Raw genomic sequence first — 19,460 nt, forward strand, 5'->3', positions numbered from 1 at the left:
ATTAACCTCCAAAATATACAAGCAGCTCATGCAGCTTCATACCAAAAAAGCAAATAACCCAATCCACAAATGGGCAGAAGACCTAAATAAACATTTCTCCAAAGAAGACATACAGATGGCCAACAAACACATGAAAAGATGCTCAACATCACTAATCATCAGAGAAATGCAAGTCAAAGCCACAATGAGGTATCACCTCACACCAATCAGAATGGCCATCATCACAAAGTCTGGAAACAACAAATGTTGGAGAGGGTGTGGAGAAAAGGGAACTCTCCTGCACTGTTGGTGGGACTGTAAGTTGGTACAGCCACTATGGAAAACAATTTGGAGGTTCCTTCAAAAACTACAAATAGAACTACCATATGATCCAGTAATCCCACTCCTGGGCAAATACCCAAAGAAAACCATAATCCCAAAAGAAACTTGTACCATAATGTTTATTGCAGCACTCTTTACAATAGCCAGGACATGGAAGCAACCTAAATGCCCATCAACAAATGAATGGATACAGAAGATGTGGCATGTATATACAATGGAATATTACTCAGCTATAAAAAGGGATGAGATGGAGCTATATGTAATGAGGTGGATAGACCTAGAGTCTGTCATACAGAGTGAAGTAAGTCAGAAAGAGAAGGACAAATATTGTATGCTAACTCCCATATACGGAATCTAAAAATGGTACTGATGAACTCAGTGACAAGAACAAGGAAGCAGATACAGAGAATGGACTGGAGAACTCGAGGTATGGGAGGGGGCGGGGGGTGAAGGGGAAACTGAAGAGAGTAGCACAGACATATATATACTACCAACTGTAAAATAGTCAGTGGGAAGTTGTTGTATAACAAAGGGAGTCCAACTCGAGGATGGAAGATGCCTTAGAGGACTGGGGCAGGGAGGGTGGGGGGGACTCGAGGGGGGGGCGTCAAGGAAGGGAGGGAATATGGGGATATGTGTATAAAAACAGTTGATTGAACCTGGTGTACCCCCCAAAAAATTAAAAAAAATTAAAAAAAAAACAAAAACCAAAAAAAAAACAAAAAAAAAAAAACAAAGAAGCCAAGAACATTTGCATGATAGAGCAGAGATACAGAAAGATCCAAAAGCGATGAATTATCACTGAATAGTTCAACTGCCTCCAGCAAGACTTTACCTCCTTTCTTGCTACATGAGAAAAATAAACTCTTTTTTGTCTAAGGAACTCAATCAGATTTTCTGTTACTTTTAGCCAAATGCACTCCTAACTGGTAGAATTATTTACTCATCTTTATTCTCTCCATTTTCAGACATAATTTCCTGGGAATCTTTCTATGGCTCAGAAAATAAAGACATCTATTGAATATCTGTCCTAGTTAAAAAAGTAAAGAAGATTTGTACAACTCTTTCTTGGGCCTAAAATTCCCCCAATCTAGCCTTACTTCACTGTGATCATATGTTTGGTGATTCTTAAACTTAAATATGTTAATCTTCTTCCATTTGGGTCAAGAGGAAAATGAAAACAAAACTTCCTAAGGCAAAGTAAGTAACTTCAAATTTAAAATATTAAATGAAAATAGATAGTAAACATAAATACAAGTTTTTTTTCCCATTTTTTTTTCATTCACTCATTTAGTCTGTCAACCAACATTTATTTGAAGGTCTATGACATGACATATATTGTATCTCAGGAAAGATGTGGTGAATAATATTTTTGTGTTATTTCCTTCCTTCCTTTCTATTGATCTGTAACTATTATTCTAATAGGGGCTGAACTCTGACGGGCATTATGAAAGCGGATCTAAACTGGATTATAGTTCTCTATTTTAGTAGGTACAAGAAAGTGTCTCAGACCACAAAGGACTGATCCTCCGTGTTTAGAAAAAAACATTAAGTGATTTTCTACCAATATAGAGCCCACAGAAAAAAATAATAATAAGATGAAAAAGAGGGAGAATATACTACGTGTATTTAAACTGACTTGTGGAACCGTTTGTTATTTGGTTACATTTTCAATCAATGGAATGTTCACAGATATAGGAACTCACACTCAAAATTTGAATAAGCAAACAAATGCAACAACAAAAAATGTAGTCAACTAATTTTCACTTAATAAGCAGATTAAACTCATATTTAAATACTAAAATAACAAATTGCCGTGGTTACAAAACACTAACTACAGATCTCAATAGTTCTGCCTCTGTTTCTATTTCATGACAAGACTTCTTTATTCATATTTATTTCTAATGGAGGATGGAGTATAAACTGACCTTATACATAAATGAGTTTATCTATACGCAAATCATCTCAGGGAAATCTCTGGTAAAATGTTTATGTACAGGTCCACCTTTAAAAAACTACAAGCCAAGTATCAAATTTTAAACTATTTCTTTTCTTTGTATGATCTTTGTACCATACTTTCAGCTCATTCTTACTCATTTTCCAAGGATTTGTGCAGTAAATAAAGACAAGGATAAGAAAAATGTTATATAAATAAGGGTCAGTCTTTTTATCTCCATGGCTCAAATTTATTGAATTTAATAGTCCTCTCTTATTGCACCAATCTGCTCAGGCTTTGCCAACTGCTTTCATACTGAATTTACAAAGCCTTTAAGCAACAGTCAAATGAAGTGAAAGCTAAACAGTTGGAATAAGTTGTATTCATTACTGGTAGTGAAATCTCTACAAAAGTCTAGATTTATTTTTTTTACACGTGTAATCTCGTAAATGATACACACACGGAAGTAGTTCCTATTAACTTGGAACACTACCACTTTACTTATCTCATTAAATTTAACTTAGTTTTGTGTTGCTCATCCTCAAGTGGAGTCTGGAATTGGAGGAACTGGAGAACTATAAAATCTGACTATTCCTCATTCTAGTTGACAGAATTTTGTTTAGATAACACTAAAATTTCTATAATTCACATGATGCATATGCATTTACTCAAAAATTGATCATAATTTAATTTTCTCACTACTTAAGATTGTCTCACACTATTTTATGAAAATTAAAAACCTTAAATACTCTTCTTCATGTTCCTCTAATATTTAAAAAAGTAAATGTCCAACTATTTACTTCAAAATAATTATTTCTAAATGAAAAAAAAATCTGTTTTTGGAGAATCTTTCCTTCTGCTTTCTTCAGATTTCAAGTATGGGCAAATTAATCAAAAGCATCCAATTACTTTAAGAACATAAAGCTTTATCATCTAGGACAGGACTGGTAAACTACGGCTTGTGGGTCAAATCCAGCCCAAATACCTGTTTTTGTAAATAAAGTTTTATTAGTACACAGCCATGCTCTTTCATTTATGCATTGTCCAGGGTTGCTTTCCTGTTGCAAGGGCAGAGTTTAGTAGTCTGAAGAGAATATATGGCCTGTACAGCCATATACTTTATAAAACTTACTAGCTGGCCTTTTACAGAAAGAAGTTAGATTATAGGGGGATACATGAACAGATATGGAATCTACCTACGTAGAATCTTCATATTTTTTATTTGTAATAAATATTGGAAACTGCCCTGTTTATGTCATGAAAAATCTTTGGTACAATACAGAAAACCCAATGGTAGTCTAATTCCATCTAACTGTCTGACCAGAAAGAATGAAAACCAGGAGCTGAAGACCCTCAGTCTCATGTCCATCTATCACATTGTACTCTCTTCTCTAGCAACACACATCTCATCTTATAATTTTTCTTCTTTATACTTTGTGTGAAACAATTATATCAAAAGATGGAATTAGATAGAAAATAGCTTTGATATATTATGCAAAATTCTATAACTTAAAGATATTTTTTATTCTACATTTTTACAAACATATTAGTAAATAATTTAAATGCTTAAATTCTTTGTGAAATTATTTCCTAAGTATAACAATGTTTTATATCTTTATATATTTTAGTAAGCAAACCTTATTTACCTAGGTATACATATCCTTTAAGTAGAAGGCACTTAATAAATAAAGCATCACAAAAATTTAACTTAAAAGTATATCCCTGGGCTTTATATCCTGCTCCATTGATCTATATTTCTGTTTCTGTGCCAGTACCATACTATTTTGATTATTGTAGTTTGTAGTAGCTTTGTAGTCTGAAGTCAGGGAGCCTGATTCCTCTAGCTCCGTTTTTCTTTCTCAAGATTGCTTTGGTTATTTGGGGTATTTTGCATTTCCATACAAATTGAAATATATTTTTGTTCTAGTTCTTTGAAAAATGACACTGGTAAATTTGACAGGGATTGCACTGAATCTGTAGACTGCCTTGGGTGGCATAGTCATTTTAACAATATTAACTCTCCCAATCCAAGAACATGGTACAGTAAGTCCGCTATACACAAACAAGTTCCGTTCCAAGAGCACATTCATAAGTCCAATTTGTTCGTAAGTCCAACAAAGGTAGCCTAGGTACCCAACTAACACAATCCAATATATAGTACTGTACTGTAATATGTTTATAATGCTTTTCACACAAATAATGCATAAAAAGCAAACAAAAAATAAAAATAACATTTTTAATCTTACAGTACAGTACCTTGAAAAGTACAGTAGTACACTACAACACCTGGCATACAGGGGCTGGCATCGATTGAACAGGCAAGAAGAGTTACTGACTGGAGGAGAGAGAGGAGGTGGGAGATGGTAGAGCTGAAGGATTGTCAGTGATAGAGATGGAGGGCAAGCCGCAATTTCACTCATGCCTGACGTTGATGGCACAGGTTCTGTTCCTTGCTGGATTCAATTCTATCTACCCTCTTGAAAAAATGGTCTAGTGATGTCTGGGTAGTAGCTCTTTTCTTCTTGTCATAGATGACACAGTATCACTGGATTGCATTCTGAACGGCTGCTGCAACCTTCATGTACCATTCAACATTCTGGTTCTGTGACTCAAAATCTAACAGTGCCTCCTCAAATAAAGAAAATTCCCTTGCCATTTCCTGCACTGTGAATCTCTTCAGTTCTTCAGTTACTTCATTTCCTCTTGTCTCACTTTGTCCTTTCTCTGGGCTCCAATTCCATCAGGTCTTCATTAGTAAGCTCCTTGTGTTGAACAGCTACAGTACTGTACAGGAAAGCACACGAAAGCACAACCACTTGTAGAACACGTGACAATGTATGCCAGACACGTGAGTTAATGTTCAAAGTTCACAACTTGAAGGTTTGTATGCAGGGAACTTACGATATACCTTTCCATCTGTTTGTGTTGTTTTCACTTTCTTTCATCAGCATGTTACAGTTATCAGAGTACAAGTCTTTTGCCTCCATAGGTAGGTTTTATTCCTAGGTGTTTTATTCTTTTTGATGTGATGGTAAATGGGATTTTTTCCTTAATTTTCCTTTTTGATCTTTTGTTGTTAGTGCATAGAAATACAACATATTTCTGTGTATTAATTTCATATCCTGCAACTTTACTGAATTCATTGACGAGCTCTAGTAGTTTTCTGGTAGTGTCTTTAGGATTTTCTGTGTATAGCATCCTGTCATCTGCAAACAGTGACAGTTTTTACTACTTTTTTTCCAATTTGGATTCCTTTTATTTTCTTTTCTTCTCTGATTGCTGTGGCTAGGTCTTGCAAAACTATGTTGAATAAAAGTGGTGGGAGTGGGCATACTTGTCATGTTACTGATCTTAGAGGATATCCTTTTAGCTTTTCACCATTGGATATGAAGTTAGCTGTGGGTCTGTCATATGTGGCATTTGTTATGTTGACTTATGTTCCCTCTATGACCACTTTCTGAAGAGTTTTTATCATAAATGGATGTTGAATTTTATTAAAAGCTTTTTCTGCATCTATTGAGATGATCACATGGAACAAAATAGAAAGCCCAGAAATAAACCCACACACCTATGGTCAATTAATTGACAACAAGGAAGAAAAGAATATGCAATGAGAATGAGAACATACAAAAGGTATGGAGAAAAGACCATCTCTTCAAAAAGTGCTGCTGAGAAAACTGGACAGCTACACATAAAAGAATGAAATCAGAAAATTCTCTAACATCATATACAAAAATAAACTCGAAATGGATAAAAGACCTAAATGTAAGATCAGATACTATAAAACTCCTAGAGGGAAACATACACAGAACACTTTTTGACATAAATTACAGAAAAATTTTTTTGGATCCATCACCTAGAGTAATGAAAATAAAAACAAAAATAAACAAATGGGACCTAATTAAACTTAAAAGCTTTTTCACAGCAAAGGAAACCATAAACAAAATGAAAAGGCAACCTACACAATGGGAGAAAATAATTGCAAATGATGTGACTGACAATGGCTTAATTTCCAAAATATACAAACCCAGCCCATACAAGTCAATATTAAAAAATCCCCAAACAACCCAATAAAAAATGGGCAGAAGATCTAAACAGACATTTTTCCAAAAAGGACTACAGATGGCCAACAGGCACATGCTAAAATGTTCAACACTGCTCATTATTAGAGAAACACAAATCAAAACTACAGTGAGATATTATCTCACTCCAGTCAGAATGGCCATCATCAAAAAGTCTACAAATAATGAATACTGGAGAGGGTGTGGAGAAAAAGAAACCCTCCTACACTTTTGGGAGGAATGTAAATTGGTATACCACCACTGAGAACAGTATGGATGTTTCTTAAAAAACTAAAAATAGAGTTACCATGTGATCCTGCAATCTCACTCATGGGCATATATCTAGAGAAAACTCTATCTTAAAAAGATACTTGTATCCTGATTTTCACTGTAGCACTATTTACAATAGCAAAGACATGGAAGCAAACTAAATGTCCATCAACAGACAAATGGATAAAGAAGATGTGTTATAAATATAAAATGGAGTATCACTCAGCCATAAAAAAGAATGAAATAATGCCATTTGCAGCAACGTGGACAGACCTAGAGATCATCACACCAAGCGAAGTAAGCCAAAGACAAATATCAAATGATATCACTTATATGTAGAATCTTAAAAAAAAAAAGATACGAATGAACTTATTTACAAAACAGAAAGAGACTCACAGACACAGAAAACAAATTTATGGTTACCAAAGAGGAAAGGGAGGGGAAGGATAAATTAGGGTGTTGAGATTAACATATACACACTACTATATATAAAAGAGATAACCAACAAGGACCTACTGTAAAGCACAGGGAACTATACTCATTATTTTGTAATAACCTATATGGGAAAAGACTCTGAAAAAGTCTATAAATGTATGTATATACACATATATATATACACATATATAACTGAATCAATGTGCTGTACACCTGAAACTAACATGGCATTGTAAATCAACTATGCTTCAATAAAAAAAATTAGAAAATATAAAATTGTAAAAGTGCATCCCTTTATTTAATCACATATTCCTTTATTCAACACGTTTATGAATATTCCTAGGTGATAGGCACTGAATTAGGCCCTGAGGATACAGTAATTAATTTGATTCATTTTTAACTACAAAGCAGTAACCGTTTAGACTTGCCATGTCAACACCTTTAAACATTTGTTCTTTAAAATAATTTTGAAATATTTTATAATTCCCCAGAAACATATCTTTAAGCCATGCTCATGATATAGGTATGGTCATTAATAAATACAAATTGATTCTTCTTAGCAATTAATATTGCCTTTTAAAACAAAATGCTGATTATACAGAGTATTTTAATAATTGACTAGAGTGAAAATGTGAAAAGACATTTGAACTGTAAATATTAGCTAGTTTTGCTACAGAATTTTATATCAATCCTAACATATATTTATTTAGAAGATCTAATTAGAAAGTGGTTAATAATTACTATGAAACTGTAACTTTAAAAAAGTATTCACTTATTCAATTATTCTTCCATTCACCCATTTCATAAACATGTCCTGGGAGTCTAGTATGAACCAGGTTCTATTCTAGGAACAGAAAATATAGCAAATAAACATGACAGAAGTACTTGCTTACATGGAGTTCACATTAAAGTTGGTGGGAGATAGAATATAAACATTTGAGTAAAATGGAAGATGATAATAAGTATCATGAAAAAAAGAAGGCAGAGAATGTAGTGACGAGTGGTAAACATGAAAAATTATAATTTTAACTAAAGTGGCCATAAAAAGTTTTTGTGACCAAATGCCATTGGAGCAAAGACCAGAAGGAGGTAACAAAAAGGACAGAGGGCATGAGGCAGAAATGTACCTGGGGTGTTTGGGCAGCAACAAAACAGACCCTCATGGCCAGGTGGAGTGGCTGGAGTTTTATCAAATAATGTTTCTTTTGGAATTGACAAAATACATATATCTGAAGAAGCGTATCAGAGAATAAATGTATTTTAAATTTGAACTGTTCCTTTATTAAATATATCTTTTAATTTTGTTTTTTCTCTAAAATTTATAAAATGTGCCCTATTATAAGCATACAGATATTAATAAACAGTAAAAATGTTTGTTTCAGGATTAAGATCTAACATTCTGAAAGATCTAAGAACATTTTCTATTTAAGCATAGAATTTTGTATTTCAGTATCCTCCTTTGATTTACTGACTCCTTCAATTTAGGCAAGACATTGTGGTGAGAGGCCAGCAGAGTTCATGTGCTCCAAGGACAGGTCAAAATCTTCCTGGAATTTATACATTTACTGTGGTAGCTCATCATATTTTCTATAGACCCTGATAAAAAGCTATCTTAATCTTTGTATTTAATCTTTAAAGTTATGTTTCTGATTTGCAATAGGTAGAGAAGCAAAATGACTGGTGTGAATAAGTTACAACTATATAATTAGAGTTGTGTAACTGCTGCTGCTCTCTCCAGGCCCAGGTTTCAAAAGGCAATGTATCCTTATGGTTAAGAGCACAGACTTCTGGACCCAGAGGATCTGACTAAAAATTCTGATTTGTCCACGTCTTAACTGGGTGATACTGACATTATACTTAGTCTTTTTGTGTCAGTTTCCTCAACTGTAACATGGCTATAATGATACCTTACTGGGTTGGTTTTTATTATGATTTAATATAAGTGCTAAGGACAGTGTTTGACACAGTAAGTGATTTTTAACTTTATCTCATTAAATGAAAGTTGAACTATATCTTTCCTAAGACTCATTTGAACTCCAAAGAACAGATTCTTTCTTGAAATATTTCCTCAAACAGTATTAAAAATCATTAAGTCATGTAGGAAATAACTTAAGAAGCTGCTGTCTAATAAATGTCTAAAGACAGTAATGGCCATGGAGTAAAGGTACAGAAAAATAAATGAAGGACTAGTTAAGAATTTTGTGATTTACAAATCTTTGGGTTTTCAAGATAATATTCACTTTAGGTGAAATTGTTCATTTTAGCACTTCTGCCATGAGAAGAGTTGACAGGCATTCTAATATCTGGTCTGCAGCGGTAGAGATATGTATACCTGAGTCACCCACTACACCTCATCGACCATGTAGGTACTAAGATTTTGATGCATTCATGAATTCACTTCCTGTTTTTAGACTAGTAAAGCTATTCTCAGAAGTAGTCTCCTTTTCAAATACCTGCATTCATTTAACGAGATGCATAATAATTCTCACCTGCCCTTTTTTACCTGAACTAATCATTATTTGTACATCTCTATTTTCTAATATTTCCTCTGGGTATTCTGTTAAGGTAAAACACAGCTTTATGATGTCCTTTCCAATCAACATCAGACTATTTGTTTCAAGACAGTAATTAACTTCCTGCTTAATTTGTCACACTTAATTTGAAATTAGGCATGCAAGGCTATTAAAAACTGTGGTTGTGGTGTTTGCATCTGGCTGAGGCAGTAGCCACTGGCAGCCTTGATTTATCACTCTTCATTTAAATTCCTGTGCCAATGATTTTAATTCCTAAATGCTGTGACTGGCATTTATGGATTTCAAAATCAAAGTGAAAATAAGCTATAGTTAAGAACTCAACAGCTCAGATCAATGAAAAACGGTTTTATAACTGAACACCCTGCAGTTAAATCCTAGGGGCTTGACCAAAAAGTGCTTAGTGCTCAGAGATGTTGCTGTGGGAAGACAAGTATCCCACTCTCATGGCTGTTTATAAATCACTACCAAACTGTGCATCTTGTAACAGTGCCATGTAAATTTGCTCCCAGATGGAAACTATTTTTTGCTAAGCCTGCTTCCTTAAAAGAACAACCCCCCAAAAGTAAGCTTTTCCTTCTGGCAAATCTCATCTTTGATATTCAAATCTTTATATCCAGAATTGCTCATGTTTGAGGAAGCAGAATATAACACTGCTACTAAAACCTACTCCATAATACTGGGTACAAACTGCTTCCTAAATTGAATGAACATGATGCTATAACTGTCTTATTAAAGACTGACTGTGGTGTAAATCTTGATTCAGTGAAAGCTTCTTCAGATATGCACATGAAGAATTAGGCTTTTCTACAACCCTGCCAGAAACAAATTGTGAAAATTTGTTCCTCCTGCATGGCTTCATAATCTCAAGGCTCAACACTTACATAGCCAGTCCAAACGCTCTTCTTCCTTTTAGGATAAAGCTCCTCAAGGAAGTATTCCAGTTCAGTTAAGCTTTCCTCCTCTGAGCTAAAGCATTCACAATCTGATTCTTATAACCAACACAACTTAAAAATATGCTTTTTAAAAATTTTCTGCTAGCCTTTTTCAGTCCACTAACCTTGTCTCCCCAATTAGAGTAAGTAAGGCATTTGAGGAAGCCACACTAGCTTCTTCCTTTCTTACCAAGACTATATGATGAGCCATAGTGCTGATCATGCATTATGGATTAATAAATGTTTGCTCATTCATTTATTAAACAAGTATTTACTGAGCTTTATACCTAGTACTCTTCAATGCTCCAGGGATAGAGTGAACTGACTAATAAAATACAGTGGAAAAGTTCAGCCCTCGTGGAGCTCAAATTCTATTGTTGAAAGACTACATTATATTTGGAATTTATTATATCAGGGAATTAAGTGACAGAATAAAGAACACATGCAAATCAGTCTGAAGAGTGACTTAGGTACAATCTTGAGAAATATATGATGAAAGCTAGTGGTAAACCAAAAAAAGAAAAAAAAAAAGAGAGAAGAAAAAGTTGAAAGTGACAAAGACAGATTGTAGGGAAAAAAAGGAAGGAAAGGGGAGAAGGGGATGATATTTTTATTTCTATGCTTAAACCATCAAAATTTTATCTATTTACACAGTCAAGTTTCTAATGCAATATATATTTTTATTTTCCAAAAGACATGAGATTTTTATTTCTTTTCTCTGACAGTGAAGTAATTTGGACTTGAATATGGGATGAAATACTACTGAGATACTTCTTTAACTCGAAAAACAGTTGCACAACTTGAAGTCACCATGGCAAACTTCCAGTAATACTGCAAAATATTACAGAGTAAGACCTATAACAAAAGCTGTACACATGGAAAGTTACAATGAGATTTTTTAGGGAGGAGGTTTCTTTTTACTGGAGGTGTCAAATTCACAAACTGTGTTATTTTCTTGTTTTTATTATGTCAAGTCTTTAAAATTATATAGAAAACTGATTTTAAATATTAAAGGACTGTGCACATAGAATGTTCATGTTATTCAATGCAATTACTGAGTATTAGAATGCTCATCATGTTATCCAGTGCAATGTACTTATTTTGCAGATGAAGAATCTGAGGTCCAGAAAGATTAAACACAGTTGGATAGTAGCAGTTTAGGGACTAGAACTCAGAGTTGATCCGATTCTGACCAGCTGTTTCCTGTCTCTCTATATGATTAAACTACTGGACATTTCAAGAGAATAAAAAAATGATGTTATGAGCTATAAATTCATGGGAATGCAGATGGTAAATAGCAGACTACACTATGTACACAGGATATGAAATTTCAGGCCCTAAAGATCCATAAAACCAAATAGACAATAATCTCTACTGTATATTTTCAGGGCATTCTAACTTATGTTTACAAAACGGAACACTATGCCTTCTGTAGGTCTGTTCCAGGATGATGAGCCTATGAATAGAATGTCCTATTGTTCATGTCCTAAGTGAGCATTTTATGACTAAGGGGCAAAAATATCAGGGTATTAAAGCTTTAAAAGATTCACTTTATTGATGGTAGAAATGTGTGTGTGCGTGTGTATCTACATACCCATACTCTTAACTCAATAATTTATTTAGCAAATATTTAATGTATAGTTTTATGTGAAATGTGCCATGTTAGGCCTTGGGGATATAAACATTTATGGACAAACCAACAGAAAAAACTGACATGCAACTGAAATGCAGAGAACAGTAAGTACGGTGACAGGGTAAATGTAAGGGGCTATAATAGGACAATCAGGGTCAGATCATGAAGGACCTTACAAGTCACTTTAGAGAACTAATCAACCATAAACCCACCACACAGAGAGAAACAGTGCCAACATTAGAAAATTTTGCTGCTCATTTCCTTATGACTATATGGGTACCTCAGTTGTTTACATAATTGGATGATGATGTATAATTTTCAATCCTGCAGTGCTTACAATACTGTCACCATTATTCTCATTCATTAAACTTAACATTCCGTCTCACAGACAATACATTTTACTCACTATTTATTCCTGGTCCTTTAGGATATTTACACATTTCCTTATTAAACATAATGCATGTTTATACACATATGTAGTTTTTCTGTATGTCTTCTCTTTCCTAGATATTAATATACAGTAGCGGATTTAAAGGATATAGTAATTTTAAGGCACTGTAAACACACTGTCATATAATTTTATAGTTTCCTGTAGTGACATGGGCATTCTTATCAAATCATACCCTCAGCAGACATAAGCATTACCATTTACCAAAGAAAACCTCACAAAAAACAAAAATATGTCCAATTTGATTAGAAGAAAGTTACCCATCATTGTTTTAATTTTCATTTATTTGAATTTTAGCAAGAATGAAATTCCTTTTTAATGCATATTAGGCAACCTTATCTCTTCTAAGAATTGACAGCTCGTCCTTTGCTCATTTTACCGTAGTCTATTCTTCACAAGTATTTTACGCACCTTTCTACTTATTTCCAATTTATTTAAAATGACTTTGATATATGAAATTTCTATTAAACTCATCTATCTTTTGCTTTATAATTTATTTTTATATGCTTCTCTATTTAGTCATATATTTACCAGTATTTACTTTTGCTTAAGATGTTATGTTTAACATTTATCTGTTTAATAACTTGGGATTTGTTTCAGGGTATTTTCTTGGTTAAGAATTAACCTGAAATATTTTAAATAATAATTGTCCCTCAATACATTTTATTCAATGATGTATACTTTTCCCATTGATTTTAGATTTTTTTTTTTATATTAAGTCTCTCTGTATATTAAGAACTTTTTTTAAGGCTATCTCTTCTGTTCCTTTAATTAGAAACTGTTTCTATCTTCTCCTGCAAATATAAATTAATTCCTGAAATGTAAGCTAATTATTCATTCGTTGATTTTGATTAAATATACTTTTCATGTTTTAAGGGATATACTCAAGTGAGAATTCATTTTCAAAAAAGCCATATACAAATGGAGCAGCACTACATTTTGCATTTATGTAACATCTTCATTATCCTAGCAACAGATGATACTTTCAATATATAAGCACAATGCAATGAACTTTTAGATAGTATTATCGAAACCTGATGCCATACTTCCTAAGATAACTTCTGCAAAGAAAATTAAGCAAAATTTCAGTGAAGAAATGAAATCATGAGAAAAGCATTAGTTCTTGAAAAATGAAAATATAAAAATAAAAAGGGCTTTTTATGCAAAATCTAGTTTAGCAATACCATCTGTTTGCCATGTTTATGTGTTAAGTTTAGACAATCTATAATCTGAGTTTTTGCTTGTTTTTTTAAAATCCCAAACATATTTACTCTTCTTAGTTATCAAATAATTAAGCAAAAATGATTTTAGCATCTTTTGATCCTAAAATTAGACGTTATGGGTTAATATCCAAAATACATAAACAGCTCACACAACTCAACATCAAAAAACAAAACAAGCAAACAGCCTAATTAAAAAGTGGGCAGATGACCTGAATAGACATTTTTCTAAAGGGTACATGCAGATGGTCAACGGGCACATGAAAAGATGCATGTCACTAATCATCAGGGAAATGAAAATCAAAACCAAAATGGGATATCACCTCACACCTATCAGAATCACTATCACCAAAAAGAACACAAATAACAAATGTTGGCGAGAGTGTGGAGAAAAGGAAAACCTTGTACACTGTTGGTGGGAATGTAAATTGGTGCGTCCACTGTGGAAAACAATATGGAGGTTTCTTAAAAAACTAAAAATAGAACTACCATATGACCCAGCAATTCCAATCCTGGGTAAGAAAGAAGCAAAAACACTAATTTGAAAAGATACATGCATCCCCATGTTCATAGCAGTGTTATTTACAATTGCCAAGATATGGAAGCAACCTAAGTGTTCATCAACAGATGGATAAAGAAGATGTGGTATGTATATACAATGGGATACTGCTCAGTCATGAAAAGAATGAAATTTTACAATTTGCAACAACATGGATCGACTTGGAAGATATTATGGTAAGTGAAATAAGTCAGACAGAGAAAGAAAAATAGTGTATGATAGCACTTACATGAAGAATCTAAAAAATACAACAAACTAGTGAATACAACAGAAAGAAACAGACTTACAGATATAGAGAACAAATTACTGGTTAACAGAGGGGAGACAGAAGGGGGAGGAGCAATGTAGGGGTAGAGGATTAAGAAGTAAAAAGTATTATGTATAAAATGTTACAAGAGTATATTGTACAGCACAGGGAATATAGCTAAAATTTTATCATAACTGTAAATGGAGCATAATAACCTTTAAATATTATGAATCACTATATTGTATAACTGTAACATATAACACTGAACATTAACTATGCTTCAATAAAAAATAAAATTATAGTTATCCCTACAAAATCAAGTTCCTATTGGCCAAATTTATGTCAAACAAAGGGTAACTCTTCCTATACTGTGCCTATGGTGCCTCTGATACCATGACAAGCTTCAGTGGATTTAAAAGTCACATGAAGGCAAGTATATGATTTCATTCCCTCCTCTGAGACTGCGCGCTACCACAAGGGAGAAAAGAAAAATTTATGGAAGTAGAAAATAAAATGCAAATTAATGAGGGAAATGAAAAAAATTGGGACATTTGTAGAGAAAAGCTTAGATAAAGATATTTAGTTCTAGATCACAGTACAATAATGGGGAGCTTGGCCTTAAAATGTCATTAGAACTTTATCTAATTCTTCATGTGTAAAAATGAATATATCAAGGATGTATTATAAAAAGGGTCTATCAGAATTTAATGTAATTAGGTTACTTTTTGCATTGCACCTATCATTATGGATTCTTTTTTATTAGGAAAATTAGAGTAAAAATTATATTAAAATTTAAAAATTTTTTATATGTAACAAATAAATAAGTATAAGTAATCTAACTAGAATGTTCTACTGATGGTCTTCCCATCTACAAAGAGTGATGATGCAGAGAAAGAGAACTTCTAGCTCTTGAAGTGCAATTTATTTTTTGGTAAAATACATGTAAGACCACCCTAAAAGAGTCAGTTAAAATATACAAGAGGATTGGAATTATTTCTTAGAGAGCTTTGAAATGGGATAAAATAACATTTATTTATAATATAAAATATATTTATCTATATAACATTATTTATAACATTGATAAGTGCATCTTGCCTGATGATTTGTAGCTGAAGTCTACATTCTCTTGAGATTCTTTAAGGCATATGAAAATTGTCACCTTGTAACATAAGTATAAAACTAATATGAGCTGCAGCAGTTAGGTTAATAAAATTCAGATGGTGGAAAATAGTTTATTTTAGGACATAATTTTATATGTCAGTTATCTTTAAATTTAAATATATAATTAAGTAGCACTTCAAATAGAGTTTAATTGTTCTGCTCTTAATACAGTATCTCACACTTTGTAAAAGAGCTAAATAAAAACAGCAGTTAAACATTTTAAATATTCAAAACTGTTCAGAGCATTAAATATTTATTTCTCATAAAAATAGAATGAGGAACCTATTCCCAATTTCTAGGAATCTAAATGTGCAATTCATATCTACAACTGACCAACACATTTATCTTTACAAAAAGCAATAAGAAAATTTAAAAATAAAAAATTATGAGATAGGACCTAACTATCAAATAAACTTATCAAAATATAATCTAAAGCTCATAGAAAGTAGTTAATCATTCACTATTTAAATAAAAAAGGCTTGAAATAGGAAGTCCAAAATAGAGGACATTAATTCACACAGGCATTATAAAGTAAAAGGTAATCGTATCTTAGAGATTTAGTGATTCAGCAGAAGATTAAAATAAGCTTTTTAAAGACAAAACAAAACGGAATGAAAAGTACTTTTCTATTCATAATTTACAGATATATTTATCATCCTTGGAATATTATTTACTTGCTTTCATGAGCAAATACTTAAGAAATATGTAAGCTGAATAACAATTTGAAAGGATGAATACAAATAATTCACTGAGTCATGTCATAATTATTTTGAGGGAAAAAACACTTTATTTTTTATCTTATGGTACACCTTGGAAGTGATTCAATTTAACAATATAGAGCAGGAGACAAAAGTATCAATAGCTATAAAATTTACCCTTAGGGCCATTAGAATTGCAAAGTAATTAGAATAGCATTAGGCAAATTATGGAACTACCTTTTAATTTTTTTGTTTTTAATCTTTTATTACTAAAAGCTTTGCTCACTTTATAACAGAATAAATATGTGGTCAAATAACTAGACTTTCTTTCATAAAAACAGAAAAGTGAAATGTCAACATTTACCACCTGCCATATCACTATTTAATCATTTATTACTTTATACATATTTTACAAACTTGTGTACTGAGTAATATTTCATGCACTCAGTTCTTGAAAATGTATACTGAATCAGATATCATATGATTAATTTAGTCTTTTTTTATTTAGCTAAGCTCTAAAGAATCTTAAAGGATGAAAGACTGTTGACTTCTCCGTAGCAGATACCGTGTCTCAAACATTCAAACATGCACCTATTTTTCACTACATGGCATACAGCACGGTACTTGGCACATTATAGTTACTGACTATAATTGTTTGCTCACTAACACATACAGGTAATTGGGAAAAACAATGACATTACTATTTTGTAAAGTGTTTTCAGGACTGATTTTAAGAGTGTGTGACTTATGCAGTTGCACGGCTCCCTGACCCTGCTTCAGCTCAGCTACTGCCACCTTGAAATTCTTAAAAACTTTATCTTTAACTCAAGTTTTGTAAGTGAAGTCTGATAGGACAATGAAGTGTGCATTGGGAGCTTGAAGCCCGGGCTGTAGGCAAGGCCCACCTTCTGGCCACCTCCCAACCCCCTCCCCCACATTCCTGGGGATGTGTTTTCCCTGCATTCTTCCCTGCTCCCTGCCAAGCAGTCTTCCAATCCCTGCTCTGCCTGTGGACTGCTGCCATTCTCCACCTGAGTTAAGTGCTGTGTTAACTTTTGAAGAAGGAGGACCACATTGCTGGGTTGTCCTCTGTCTCCAGTGGGGATCTAGGCATGTGCACAGAAGTGTCTAGCCTGGGCTCTTTAGCACTGGGGAGTATAGGGGAGTGTGTGTGTGTGTGTGTGTGTGTGTGTGTGTGTGTGTGGTCTACCTCTGTTCTGCAGAGGCCACATTTTAGTGGGAGAAAACTTCTCATTCACCCCATGCAGGTACCCAACAGTTTCTGGGAAGGAGGTTTAAATACCCTTATGGTTTTCCCTTCCACTGCAGGTTGGGAAGCCCTGAGAAGCCCTGGGAATCTGGAGGTGTCATCAATCTCCCTACAAGTATCCCTGTGCAGAGGGAGGGCCTCTGGACTGGATCAGTGCCAGGGGACACTCTTTCTTCCTCTTTCCAACCTTTTTGAGTCTGTCTTACATTTGTTTGTTCTGGTCTGCTTGAGATATCCTTGGGGACTTGGGATAGGGAGTGGTGCAGGACTACAGGAAAAGAACTGTGTGATTTCGAAGATTCCACATATGAGTTAAATGCCCTTATATTTACATTTAAAACTAGCATTGAGCAGTATAAAGATGAATGGTAAAATTTACACTAATAATTTGAAATTTACTTTTTCTTTACTTAGAAGGACATTAAATGGCAATTAAAAAAGCATCATGACAAGTTGAAAGAGAGAAATTGCAGAAGGAAAAAGCTTTATATTTTAGTACCTTTAATGGCCCCTTTTTTCCTGCTCTTTGAACAAAGGGTCCTGCAGTTTCATTTTTCACTGGGCATCACAAATTATGTAGCTGGAACTGACTGTTTTAGAGTCCAAACCAAATAGAAAAGTGCTGAGGAATACATGGAAGAAAAAAAAAGCTACTTAATCTAAAGATGCTATATGGAATTTCAGTCCGATTAAAAGGTCAGCAATTAGTTTTCAATCTTTACAAACTATTTATTAAGTATTAAGACATTTCACATTTTAAATAATGATCAGAATAAGCTACCAACTTTGAAAACTTTTTAGTTTTATTCTCACACATTATTTTAAAAATCTTTATTAATATTTACTTTGAAGTAAAAGGGACTTTTAAAAAACATCCCCCCAAAATGACAACCTAGTTTTTAAGAGTAACCATATGTGAATCCAATAATCCAGTCAATCAATTATGCAGGTAGAATTTAGTTAATGAAATTAAATTGGCATCCATTTTCAAAACAAAGAATTGCATTGAAAATGAGCAATGTACTAGACATTTGCTCAACCATACAGTAGAGCCTTACATCACATGACAGTTATAGATTATGCAAAATGTGATCATATGCGCTTATCGTCACTGCTAACCACATTTATTTTCATAGGATTTAAAATATTTTACTGAACAATCTCTGTTACTAATTTTTCAATTTATATGGAGAAATGCCACTAAAATTGTTAATGTGGTAGTAGAGGCATCAAAATAGCAATAAAGATCTTATTATTTTATTCTAAAGAAAACACCTTTCCTGAAAGATGCACAAACGAGAATTTCTCGGAGAAACAGCTGATGACTAAAAGCCAACTGCTTAAAATCAAGTTTAGGATTAAATATATTTCTCTAGCAATGTACGATCACCAACAAAAAAAAAACCCCAAAAAACAAAACACCCCGTAATTGCTATTAAAGGATGGTTTAGCGTTGATTAAAACCTTTTGTTAAAAATTCTGTAAGAACTGCACCATAAGACTTAGTGAGCATGAAACCTTTAGTATATGCTAAAGAATACATGTGCAATAACACTTTCCAGTTACTTTCAAGACAAATTCCTTGTTGAATTTAAGGCTTTGCCCTTTTAATTCCCATTGGCTGGAATAGTCTTTTATATATTCACAGGGTTTTCTCTTCAATTCATGATCTGCTCAAGTGTTATGATATTAAAAGAGGTGGTTTTGGTTTCCCTATGTAAATTGCCCCTTTCCC

General features: G+C 33.3%; 1 protein-coding gene across 12 annotated transcripts in view; it reads right to left on the minus strand.

The window, feature by feature from the left end:
- The window catches only part of EPHA6 (EPH receptor A6), an 868,712-nt gene that overhangs the window by 445,578 nt on the left and 403,674 nt on the right, over positions 1-19,460 (minus strand). The window contains exon 6 of one of the 12 annotated variants that reach the window (XM_057696166.1): positions 18,215-18,347. The exons of the other annotated variants lie outside the window; for them this stretch is intronic. Within the exon in view, the coding sequence (XP_057552149.1) occupies positions 18,298-18,347 (50 nt within the window). The 3' untranslated portion in view covers positions 18,215-18,297. Of the gene's footprint in view, positions 1-18,214; positions 18,348-19,460 lie in introns of those variants that run through there. 12 annotated transcript variants of the gene reach the window in all.

This window comes from Hippopotamus amphibius, chromosome 10 (assembly GCF_030028045.1).
Source record: "Hippopotamus amphibius kiboko isolate mHipAmp2 chromosome 10, mHipAmp2.hap2, whole genome shotgun sequence".
In the NCBI taxonomy this organism is placed as follows: domain Eukaryota; kingdom Metazoa; phylum Chordata; class Mammalia; order Artiodactyla; family Hippopotamidae; genus Hippopotamus; species Hippopotamus amphibius.